General features: G+C 40.8%; 1 protein-coding gene across 4 annotated transcripts in view; it reads left to right on the top strand.

The window, feature by feature from the left end:
- The first annotated feature begins 3,796 nt into the window (after positions 1-3,796).
- LOC127005443 (kinesin-like protein KIF26B) overlaps positions 3,797-12,500 on the top strand; it is an 88,762-nt gene continuing 80,058 nt past the window's right edge. For 3 of the 4 annotated variants that reach the window (XM_050874322.1, XM_050874323.1, XM_050874321.1), the window contains exon 1: positions 3,797-4,124. In XM_050874322.1, the coding sequence (XP_050730279.1) occupies positions 3,933-4,124 (192 nt within the window). In that variant the 5' untranslated portion in view covers positions 3,797-3,932. The remainder of the gene's footprint in view (positions 4,125-12,500) is intronic. The other variant, XM_050874324.1, reaches the window with a different exon arrangement.

Genomic DNA, 12,500 nt, shown 5'->3' with positions numbered 1-12,500 from the left:
TTGAGAAACGAAAATAAATGAAGAAGAAATACAAAAAATAAAAAAATAAACATGGTGAAAAAATATACCAAAGAGAATTATGAATGAAGAGAAGGTCAAGGAGGAAGAGGAAGAGGAAGAGGAGGAGGAAGAGGAGGAGGAAGAGGAGGAGGAGGGAAAAAATACCACCTCGGATTTCAAAACATAATCTTAAAGCAACTGCAAGAAAAAATATAATAAAACAAAAAAACATATATGAAACTGGAAAGATGAAGAGGTAGATTAAGAGGAGTATAAAAAGGAGTTGGAGGAGAAATGAACGTGAATAAAGAGGAGGAAGAGGAAGAACAAGTTGAAGAGGAAAGAGGGAAAAGATGGAGCAAAGGAAAGGAGGAGAGAAATTTTATGGATTGAAAAACGAGAAATGAAAAAAAATAGAGTTGGAGGAGAAATGAATATGAATAAGAGGAAGAGGAGGAACAAGTTGAAGAGGAAAGAGAGAAAATACAGAACAAAGAAAACGGAGAAGAGAAATTTTGTGGATTGAAAAACGAGAAATGAAAAAAATGGGAAACAAAGGAAAAAAAAAGACGGAAGATGAAGAAAAAAGAGGAAGAGGAGGAACAAGTTGAAGAGGAAAGAGAGAAAAAGACAGAACAAAGGAAACGGAGGAGAGAGATTTTGTGGATTGAAAAACGGAAAACGAAAAAAAAAGGAAAACAAAGGAAAAAAAAGACGGAAGATGAAGAAAAAAGATGAAGAGGAGGAACAAGTTGAAGAGGAAAGAGAGAAAAAGACAGAACAAAGGAAACGGAGGAGAGAAATTTTAAAGACTGAAAACACGAGAAATGAAAAAAATGGAAAACAGAGGGAAAAAAAAGAGACGGAAAATGAAGAAAAAAAATAAGATAAAGATACATATGGGGGGAAAAAGTAATCCCGAAAAAATGTTCAAGTAAAAATAATATGAAAAATCTTATTGGTAAACGAAATTAAATGAAAAAAAAAACATTGCACTCGACTGAGGAAGGGAGAGAAAATAAAGAAGGAGGAGGTAAGAGGAAATGAAGGGAAAGAGGAGAAGGTGAAAGAGAATGAAAGTAGCAGCGAAATGGACAAAAGAAACCGGAAATAAAAGAAGAAAGGGAGTAAAAGAAAACAAGAGAAAGAGGAGGAGGAGAAAGAGGAGGAGGAAATAGGAGGAGAAGTAAGAGGAAGGAAGGAAAGAGAAAACTAAATGACAGTAAAAGAAAGAAGAGAAAGAGGAAAATGAAGAGGAGGAGGATGAAAAAGAGAAAATGAAGAGGAGGAAAAGGAGGAAGAGGAGAGATCTTCATTGTCATCGTCGTCATCGTAGTCGGAGGAGGAGGAGGAGGAGGAAAATGCACACACGGAGGAGGAGGAAGAGGAAGAGGAGGAAACCCGAATGAAAAAGAGGAAGAGGTAAAAGGGATAGACTGGAAATCTCTCTCAGCCTGGGTAGTGTGGGGTCCGGGGAGGGGGAGATATGGCTAGGTAGGAATTGTGGGGGAGTGGGGAGGGGGGGGGGGCATGGGGGGAGGGGGGGGTGGCGAAGAGATCCAGCTTTCGGCGCCTCGGGATTTCGGAGTCGCTTTCAAGGATTGGCTGATGGCGTCGGATGCTGATAGATGCTGTCTGTCTGTCTGTCTGTCTGTCTGTTTGAGAGTGACATGTCTTCTCCTCTTCCTACTCCTCCTACTCCTCCTCCTCCCACTACTACTATTACTACTACTACTATTACTATTACTACTATTACTACTACTACTGTTACTATTTTTCCTATCCTCCTTTGCTTCCATTTAATATTCTCTCATTTTTTATCTTCTAACTCCTCCTTCCAGTCTTTTTCTTTCTAGTCATCTTTTTCCTCTTGTTGTTCTTGTTCTTTTTCCTTCTCCTCTTTCTCCTCCTTCTCCTTCTCCTTCCGACACTGACAAGGGACTATTCTCTAACCGAGTCATCCGCCACTGGAGTAACCTTCCCGCAAAATAGTTAGTAAGAAGATCAACTCCTCTCAAACTCACTTCTCTTACTTCGATGCGTCAGGAGTCATCACACAGCGAGACAAAATAATAACAATGGACACAGGGCAAAAGACCACCAGGAAGGCCAAGGAAGACGTGGAGAAAGGTGGTGGGGGAAGATAGGAGGAGGCAGAACATCACGGAAGAAATGGCTATAGACCGGCAACAGTGGAGGAGGCTCATATCCCGTCCAACCCCACCATAGGGAATAAATGGACGTTAAACGATGATGATGATGATGATGATGACAGGGGAGATAAAGAGATAGAGAAGGAAGGCGAAAAATAATAAAAATTGAGTATGACCGCGAAATAACAAGTAAGAAGCGATGCCGAGGTGCTTTGATTGCTCTGCGTTTGCGGGCACGAGGAGGCCGTCAAGGAGAGTATTAAGGGCCGGTTCGGGAGTCCAACACAGAGCCATTGTAAGCGTCCAAACCAACTCTATACTCCACAATGACCGTTATTTCTCCTCTATACCAGGTACTAAAGAGATTTCCTGTGTGGTTTCTTAAAATTTCCTCCTTTTTATTTCTCTCCTGTCTCTCTTTTATCTCTCCTTTTCCTCCTTCTCCTCCTCTTCATTTTTTTTTACAACAGAGGAGTCAGTTCAAGGGCATAAAAAAGGAAACAAATGTGAACAAAAGCCCGCTACTCACTGCTCCTAAAAAAGAGTTAGAGGAGTGGCCAAAAGATAGGTCTGTTTCGGGAGGAGAGGTGTCCTGATACCCTCCTCTTTTTATTCTTTTTAATTAATTAGTTTTCTCTTTAGTTCCTTCCTCGTACTTATCTTCCCATTTTCTTCTTCTCCTCCTCTTTCAACGCCAAAAACTATACAAGAAATTTCCAGTGTTTTGGGTGTGGTTGGGGAGCTTAGGAACTTGCTGTACTGAACTGTATAACTTGTCCTAAGTCACCACAGCGGGCAACCTCGTAACAGGCCAATAGGATTTCTGATGCCCACTTTTAGATGTTTCCATGTTTCCTTCTCACCTTTCGCCTCTTCCTTCTCCTCCTCCATAATTCTCTTTACTTTATTCACATCATTCAATTTTTCAGCATTTCCATTCCTTTTTGCCTCCTCCTCCTCCTCCTCCTCCTCCTCCTCCGCTTTCTCATCCTTTTTCAATATTTACTTCTCCATATTTCTCCGTATTTTAGTTTTTCGAAGTTTTAGTGCTTCAATTTCTCATATTTTTCAGTCTCCTCCTCCTCCTCCTCCTCCTCCTCCTATCTCGTATTTCTTGTCTATTTCTGTGCTCTCGTCAATTTTCCTGAGTGAGTTTTTCCTTTCCTTCATTCGCTTTTTGCCTCCACTTTTTCTTCGTTTCTTTCTTTTATTTCCCGTTCACTTTCTTTCTCCACGTTTTCATGTTATTTTTTTTTCATCTTCCCATTTCATTTCCTCTTCTCCTTCTCTTCTCTTCTGCCCATCCCTTTTCTCCCCATTCCCATATTCTCTGCATCTCCCCATCTTTCCATAACCCTATTTCCCAGTTAACTCCCCCTTTCTCTCCCTATACAATCTCCCCAGCCCACCCCAGGTCAAATAATACTCTCCCAAAAATCCCCATTCCATAGCTAACTCCCATTCTCTCCCCATCGAAGCTTCCCATGCCATCAGACATTTTAATACTAACTTCCCCACTCCCCACTTTTCTCCCAATAGAAGCTCCCCAGTCCATCTCGTTCTCCCCACCATCCCCACGCCCTCAACTTACTCCCCCTTTCTCCTTTCTTCAGTGCTCCCCAGGCTCATCCTCAGCTACTCTACCCTCCCTACCTCCCCACTCCTCAACTAACTCCCCATTTCTCTCCCCACAGAAGGTCGCCTCGCCCGTCCCCCGTGGCCTCTCGCCGGGGGGAACAAGCACCCCATGACCCACCGGGGGAGGAAGGGAGTGGGGGGATGACGGCCCAGGTCCCCCCCAGCCCCACGAGCAAGGGTCCCGGGGCGCCCATCGTGACCCCCGGGGCGTCGCTATCCGTGCCCCTGGGGTCGGTGGGGGTGTACTGGCCTGCCCTGAGAGACCACCCGCCCCCAGTCCCTCCCCAGCTGCTGAAGAAGTTAGCATGCAAGGAGGCGTCCAGCATTGGCAAGGTAAGCATGGGGAGATGGGGAGATGAGAAAGGGGAGATAAGAAGGTAAGACATGGGGAGATCGGGAAATGAGATGTGGGTAAGGAAATGGGGAGATGAGAATATGAAGAGATGTGGTGGGGAGATGAAAAGATAAGGAGATTGGGAGATGACGAAGGGGAGATAATAAGGTAAGACATGGGGAGATCAAGATATGAGATGTGGCTAAGGAAATGGGGAGATGAGAATATGAAGAGATGTGGTGGGGAGATGAGTTGATGAGATAAATAGAAAAGAAGATAAGGAGAAGGGGAGAGAAGGCAATGGGAAGAGAAGGCTATGATTTGGGAAGATGGAATGAGAGAATGGGGAGATAAGAAGATGAGGCGATAAAGAGAAGGGGAGATAAAATAAAGAAATAGGGGAGATGAGAAAATGAGGAAATGGGGATATGAAAAAAAAAAAAGATAATTGGGAGATGAATAGATAAGGTGAGAAGATTGGAAGATCAAGACAAGGGGAGATGGGAAGAAAAGGAGATGAAGAAATGGGGAGACAGAAAGAAAAGACAAGGAAAAGAAGTGAAAAACAGAAAACAATAATAACAAAACAAAACTATATAAAAAAGCGACAGGAAAAAAAAAAGAGGGAAAAAAGAGTAGAAATATAAAGTGAAAATAAATGAGATGAGATGAGATACGAGAGGAAGAGGAAGAGGAGACTAGGAGGAAAGGGAGGAAGCGAGAGAGAGGGGAAAAGATACAGGAAATGAGGGAGGGAAGGAGGAAAGGGAAAGGGAAACGGAGGGCACTTGAGGATGCGGTGAATGGGGGAGGAAAGGAAGGGAAGGAGAAGGAAGAGAAAAAAAAAACAAGTACGAAGAACAAATAGCAGGAAATAATAGAAATGAGCGATAGAAAAAATAAAAAGTGGACACAGATGATAGATAAAATAAAGGAAGGGAAAGAGAAGGAAGAGAAAAACAATTACGAAGAAAAAATAACAGGAAATAATTGAAAAGAACGATAGAAAAAAAAATAAAAAGTGGACGTAGAAGATAGATATAAAGAAAGAAAGAGAAGGAAGACAAAACAGAAAAACAAATATAAAGGGTACATAATAACCAATAAAGGAATAGAGCGATACAATACAAAGGAAGAGAAAAATATACGAGGAACAAATAGCTGGAAATAATTGAAAAGAAGAATAAAAAAAAATGGAAAGTGAACATAGAAGACATATAATAAAAGGAAATGAAAGGGAATGAAGACAAAACAGAACAGAAAAACAAATATAAAGGCTTAACAATAACCAATAAAGGAATAGAACGATACAATAAATAAAAGTGGAGATAGAAAACAAAACGGAATAAGAGATAAACACAAAAATAAAAGGTGGGAATAGAAGAGAAATAAATTTAAAAAAAGAGAGAAGGGAAGGGGGACAAAAAACAGATATGGTAACCGAATAATAACAAATAAAAGAAAGAAAAGAACGGAAAATATAATAACGGAGAGTGCAGAAGAGATAAATAGATCAAGAAGGAAGAAGAAAATAATAAAAAAATAAAGAATATGACCACGAAAAGAAAATTAAAAGATGATACAATGAATTAAAAAATGAAGATATGAAGATAGATAAAAAAAATACGTGGATAAGAGAAGGAAACAGAAGAAAACAGATATAAAAGAAAACAAAACAACACAAATTAAAACAAATATAATGATAAGAGATAAAGAAACGAGAAAATATATTGAAAAGAGAAGAAAACGAAAGGAGATGTGAAAGAAAACAAAAAATACAAATTAAAACGGAGATAAGGATAAGAAGAGATAAAGAGACGAGAAAATACAAGGAAAAGAGTGAGAAAAAGACAAGAAAAAGCACAATAAAGGAATAGAACGATACAAAAAAAATGAAGAGCAAAGAAATACAACAATAAAACAAAAATAAAAACAGGTAAAAAATAAAGACAAAAAAAACACTGGCAAAAAAGAGAAATAAAACAAATTAAAAAAGGCAAAAAAAAAATTAATCACGGGAATCATAAAGGAAAAGAAAAAAGAAAAAATAAACAAAAAGATATTCCATTAATCAGAAGTCTAAAACCGAAGATGGAAACAGAAGAGGGTGAAAATGAAAAAAAAAGAGGAAGGGAAGAAAGAAGAGGAAGGAAGAAGGGAAAAGGAGAGATATAAGACGATGACAAACGAGGAAGATGAAGAGGAATTAGCAGAAGAGGATTTGGAGAGAGAAGAGGAGGAGGAGGAGGAGCAGGAAGAAAAAAAAGGGAAAAAAGTTGGAACGAAGATGGAGGAAGATAAATAAAAAGAGGAAGGGAGAAGGAGATTGGTATAGATAGATAGAAACAGATAGATAGAGATAGACAGAGAAAGAAAGAGACAAACATACAGAGAAAGAATGGACAGGAGAAGAAAAGACAGGAAAACATAAATAAACGGAAAGAAAAAGAGAAAATCAGAAAGCAATACAGACAGACAGAGAAACAGAAGACAACAAAACAGAAGAAGAGAAAGAGGAGGCAAAGAAAAGGACAAATAAAATATCGTAACAGAGAAAGAGAGAAAAAGAGAAACAGAGAAAACAGACATAACAGATAAAAGAGAAAAAGATCAAAGGAGAAAAGAAAAAGGAGAAAAGAAAGAGAAAGAAAGAGAAATAAATAAAGGTAATCAAACAAGACAAAGATAGACAGACAGACAAAACCAACACGACAGACAGACAGACACACAGACAGACAGCAAGAGGCCAATAAATCACGAGGCTGGGGACCACAAACAAAGACAGACAGACAGTAACACAGACAGACTCAGACAGATGGACGAGGCGGGGATAAAGAGGCGAGACAGAGGAGGAGGAGGAGGAGGAGGAAGGATAAAAGAAGGAGGATTTCGAAACGCGGAGAAGGAGAAAAGGTGGAGGAAGGTTTGCGAAAGAAGAAGAAGAAGAAGAAGAAGAAGAAGAAGAAGAAGAAGAAGAAAGATAGTTTCGAGAGAAGATTAAAGGTGGAAGGAAGGGTTGCAAGAAGAGAAGGAAGAGGAAGAGTTAGAGGAGTAAGAGGAAGAGGAGGAGGAAGAGGAAGAAGAGAAGGACCACCAGCACTTCAATTACATTAAACTCTACGAACTTTCACGCCACATTTCAATTACAAAACCTCGAGGTAATGTTTCTGAGGGGGGGGGAGGAGGAGGAGGAGGAGGAGGAGGAGGAGGAGGAGGAGATAGGTAGGAGGATAATTGTCAGGGGAGAGAGGAGGAAGGGAAGGCGATGGAAGGGAAGGGGGAGAAGGGAAGGGGAGGAAGGGGAGGAGATGGGCTAACATTGCGAAGGGATTTGGAATTACAACGTGTGACGAGATGGTGAAGATTGGAATGGTGGAAACAGGAATGGGAATAGGATGGGAGTATGAAGATGGGAATATGAGATGGGAACATGACGATAAGGGAATGTGCGATTAGGAGAACATGGAAAAAGAGAAGAAGGGAAATAAAGAAAGGGTGGGAAGCAAAAATGGAGATAAAAAGGGAAAGAAAATGAAAAGGATGAAAAGATAAATAGGCGAAGGAGAAGAGGTAAAGGGAAAAATATAAAAAAGGAGAAAATGAGGGAAATGAAGGAAGAGGGGAAAGAAGTTAATAAAGAATGAAGGGAGGGAAGAGAAAATAGTTATGGATGAAGCTTTGAGTACGAAAAAGGAAACAGAAGGAAAACTGAAGGAAGAGTAGAAACCAAGAAAGAGGAAGGACTAAAGAAAACATGAAAGAGAAAAAATCGTGGAAGGAAGGAAAGAAAGAAATGAAAACGGAGAAAACAACGAAGATAAAAATGAAAAAACAAAAAAAACACTAAAGAAAGTAGAAAAGTATAAAAAAAATAACAGAGCAGGAAAAGAAAACAGGGGCGAGAGGATAGACTAATAAAGAATGAAACCACAAATGAAGGGAAGGAGGAAAAAATAATGTGGAAAAGGAACGAAAAGAAGGAAAACTGAAGGAAAAATAGCAACCAAGAAAAAGGAAGGACTAAAGAAAACATGGAAGAGAAGAGAGAAAATCGTTGAAGGAAGGAAATAAATGAAAACGAGAAAAACAACTGAAAAAACACACGAAAAAAAAAACTAAAGAAAAAGAGTAGAAACGTATAAGAAAAATAACACAGAAAGCATGAAAAGAAAACAGGCACGAGGGTAGACTAATACAATATCCACGAGGCGGCGAAATAAAGGTCGTGTGCTGCCCCGCGCGGCGCCATCCTATCAACTGCTCCTCGCCGCCCGCAACATCTCGCAACGCCTTATCGGGTTTTCCAGCTCCGGGCGCGGCATTCGACAACACCAGCTGCCTCGTTCACACCTCCTTCCGCTACCCTCTCCTTCCCATACCCTCCCTCTTGATATTCTTCCCTCTACCCCTTCCTCTCTTTTCCATATTCACTCCTACCCTGTTTATTCTCTCTCCTCCTTCACTCCCTCTTCACTCTTTCAACTCCCACTCCCTCTTCCTCCCCTCTTCACTCTTTCATACTCTCCCCTCAACTTCCCTTCCTTCCTCTTTCCCTTTCAATAGCTTCTCCTCTCTCTCTCTTGTTTCTATGCTATTATCCTCCCCTTCCCTTTCTTTTCCATACCCTTCCCTGTTCCCCTGCCCTCCTCTCCCATACCCTCTCCTTTCCCATACTCTTTCCCTTTCAAAAACTTCTCTTCCTCAAACTCTCCACTCCTCTCTCTCTCTCGTTTCTATACTCTTACCCTTCCGTTCCCTTTCTTTTCCATAACCTTTCCTGTTACCCTCCCCTCTCTTCCCGTACCCTCTCCTCCTCTCCCACTCCCTTTCTTTACATATTCCTTCATGCTCTCCTCTTTCCCTCCCTCTCCGTCCTATATCCACCATTTCCATATGCTTTCCTGTTCCCCTCCCTCTCCTTTCCCTCTGCTCTACCCTCCCTATCTCTATCGTCTTTCCAGTGCTTCTATTTTCTTCAACAGCTGCATCGTTCACACCTCTTCTTTAAAATACCCTCAACTCTTCCTCGTCCAGCCACCTCCTCCTCCTCCTCCTCCTCCTCCTCCTCCTCCTCCTCCTCTTCCTCTACTTTCCATATCCAGTTCAGTAACCCTTTTCAGTAACAAGTGCAGCATCTTTCTTCTTCTCTACTTCCTTCTTTCCATATTCTTTCTCTTTTCCTTCCTTTTCTGCATCATCTCCCACTCTCCTTCTCCCCACCACCCCTCCTTTTCCCCTTTCCTCCTTCCATTCTCTTTTCCTCTATCTCCTTTTCATCGAAGATATTGATAAGAAATGCAACCACTTTCACACTCTTCTTCTTCTTCCTCCTCCTCCTCCTCCTCCTCCTCCTTCTACATCTTTTCAATTACTCCTATTTTCCTCGATTGCATCCTTCAACTCTTGCCTCAATCATCTCTCCTTCCCTTATCGCTTTCTTTTCCCATCCCTTCCTTTCCTACCCCTTCCAATTATCTCTTCCTTTCCTTTCTCTTTCCTCAATTTCCCTTCCCTTTCTTTAACTTTTCATCCCTTCCTTTCTCTTTAATATTCTTCCCTCTCCTTCCTACCCTCTCCTTTCCTTCCCTCTCCTTCCATCTCTCAAACATTTTATTCCCATCTTCTACCAATTAAACTTCAATACATGTGTTATAATCCCGTTTTCTTTGCTCCGCGCGAAATTGAGGGTATTCTGCGCTATTAACGGCGTGTTCGAGAAAATATATATTCCTTGTATTTTGTTATAATGAAGCAATTAAGAACTTATGGCGGTGAAAAATGGGTGAGGAAAGAGAGAGAGAGAGAGAGAGAGAGAGAGAGAGAGAGAGAGAGAGAGAGAGAGAGAGAGAGAGGGTAGGAAAGGGAAAGACAGACTGCAGATAAACGAGAGAAAGAGCAAAAGAGATGATAAATGGATTGAACCATAGAAATTAAATAAAAAGAAGAGGAAAAAGAAAAAAAAAGAAATGAAAGAGAAGTGAAAAAAAGTGTTAGAAGCAAAACGAGAAGCTGTTAGTGATGAAAATGGATATAAAAATGAAACACAAACACAAAGAAAGACAAATATTGAAAAAGAAAATAGTGGAAAAATAAAATCCAGAAAAATAAAAGGTTAAAAAGTAAACATTAACAAAAAAGAAAAAATAGCAGAAAACATAAGAAATAGATAGAAATAAAAGAGTAAAGAAGGCATAAAAGCACACACACACACACACACACACACACACACACACACACACACACACACACACACACACACACACACACACACACACACACACACACACACACACACACACACACACACACACACACACACACACACACACACACACACACACACACACACACACACACACACACACACACACACGCACAAACCCGAACCAACCAAGAAGACAAACTCGAGACTGAAGGAAATAACAATAAACCATCTCAAAATATATTACTATGCACATTCTCTCTCTCGCCTTGAAATTTATGGCTTTATATTTCCTTCACAGCCTCCATTATTATGCCGCAACACACACACACACACACACACACACACACACACACACACACACACACACACACACTCACACCAAAAGCCTTTAACACGTAATACCATGATCGTAAACGCTATGTCCTCTCTCTCTCTCTCTCTCTCTCTCTCTCTCTCTCTCTCTCTCTCTCTCTCTCTGCCATGAAAGGAATTGCTCTCTCTCTCTCTCTCTCACAAAATGAAGGTGGAAAACTCTCTCTCTCTCTCTCTCTCTCTCTCTCTCTCTCTCTCCTCTTCTTCCTCTTCTGTTTCTTCCTCTTTTTCTTTTTCTTCTTCTTCCTTTTCTTCTTCTTCTTCCTTTTCTTCCTTCTTCTTCCTTTTCTTCTTCTTCTTTCTTTTCTTCCTTATTTATTCTTCTTTCCTTTCTTCTCCTTCTTTTCTTTTCTTTTTTCCTCTCTCTCTCTCTCTCTCTCTCTCTCTCTCTCTCTCTCTCTCTCTCTCAAGGGTTCCCAAGACAGGGCTGGAAGAAATGACCGTGAAGAAAGAAGATAGGAAAGACGAGGAAAAAGAATTGGGAAAGGATTGAGCGAGGATTAGGATTGGGAAGGAGGCGCGGCGGTGGAGAGGAGGGTAAACAATCAATCAACCAATCAATTACTTAGTCTATCCATCAGTCACTCAATCAGTCAGTCAGTGGGTTAGTCAGCCAGTCAGTTAGTTAATCAATACGTTAATTCAATGATGTCAATACCAGTTAGTTACCAGTTATCTGTCAATCACTTATGCAGTTAGTCAGTCAGAAGATAAAAAAAGAAGAAAAGAGCGATCAACTAAACAAAAGCAAATGGAAATAAATGAAAAAAAATAATAATAATGCATAAAAAGGAATAAAAAATGGAAAACACGACAAAGCAGAAAAGAAAAATTGCAATAGAAAAGAAAACAATGTAAAAAGGAAAACGGAAAAAGGGGGATTATGGGGAAAGAAAGGGGAAAGAGGCGGCAGAAAAAATACAAGAGAGCAGAGTGCGATGATGAGGGGATTTGGGGAGAAAATGAGAGCGTAGGAAGAGAAAATGAGGGGAGAAGAGGGATAGGGGAGAAGACAGGGCTATACATGCTGTTGTGGAAGGAGGTGGTTGAGGAGAGGAAGGGAAAAGGTGAAGGGAAAAAAATGAATAAATGAGGATGGGAAAAAGTGAATAGATGAGTTGAGAGTTGAGAAGGTATGGAAATAGAAGGGAAGAGAATGTAAGGAAATTGAAGGGAAATGAGAAGGGAAGGAAAGAAAAGGAAAATGGAAAGAAGCAGAAGGGAAGTAGGAGGTAAGAAAGGTAAGGGAAGGAAAAGGAATGGAAAGGAAGGGAAGGGAAAGAATGGTAGGGAAGTGAAGGGAAAGGAAAGGAAGGGATGGGAAGTGACAAGAATGGAAGGGAAAGGAAGGGTAGAGAAGAGAAGTGAGAGGAAGGGAAGAGAAGTGAGAGGAAGGGTGTTGAAGTGAAGAGAATGGAAGGGATGGGAAGGGAATGGAAGGGAAAGAAAGTAAAGTGAAGTACAAGGAAGGGAATGAAAGGAAATGGAAGGGAGAGCAAGTGAATTGAATTGAAGGAGAGGGGAGATGATGGGAAGGGAAGGGAAGGGAAGGGAAAGAAAGGGAAGATGAAGATGAAGGGAAGGGAAAAGAAGGGAAGGGAAGGGAAGGGAAGGGAAGGGAAGGGAAGAGACGTATTTGCCTGTGAGATATTCCCTCCCAAACCAGGTTACCGAGGACGCAATGGTCGTGAAGGGAGCCGGCCTAGTCCTTCTCTCTCTCTCTCTCTCTCTCTCTCTCTCTCTCTCTCAATATAGATATAGATAGATAGATAGATAGATAGATAGAAAGAAATAATGA

Source organism: Eriocheir sinensis, chromosome 30 (genome assembly GCF_024679095.1).
Source record: "Eriocheir sinensis breed Jianghai 21 chromosome 30, ASM2467909v1, whole genome shotgun sequence".
In the NCBI taxonomy this organism is placed as follows: Eukaryota; Metazoa; Arthropoda; class Malacostraca; order Decapoda; family Varunidae; genus Eriocheir; species Eriocheir sinensis.
This window is presented reverse-complemented; position numbering and strand designations above follow the sequence as displayed.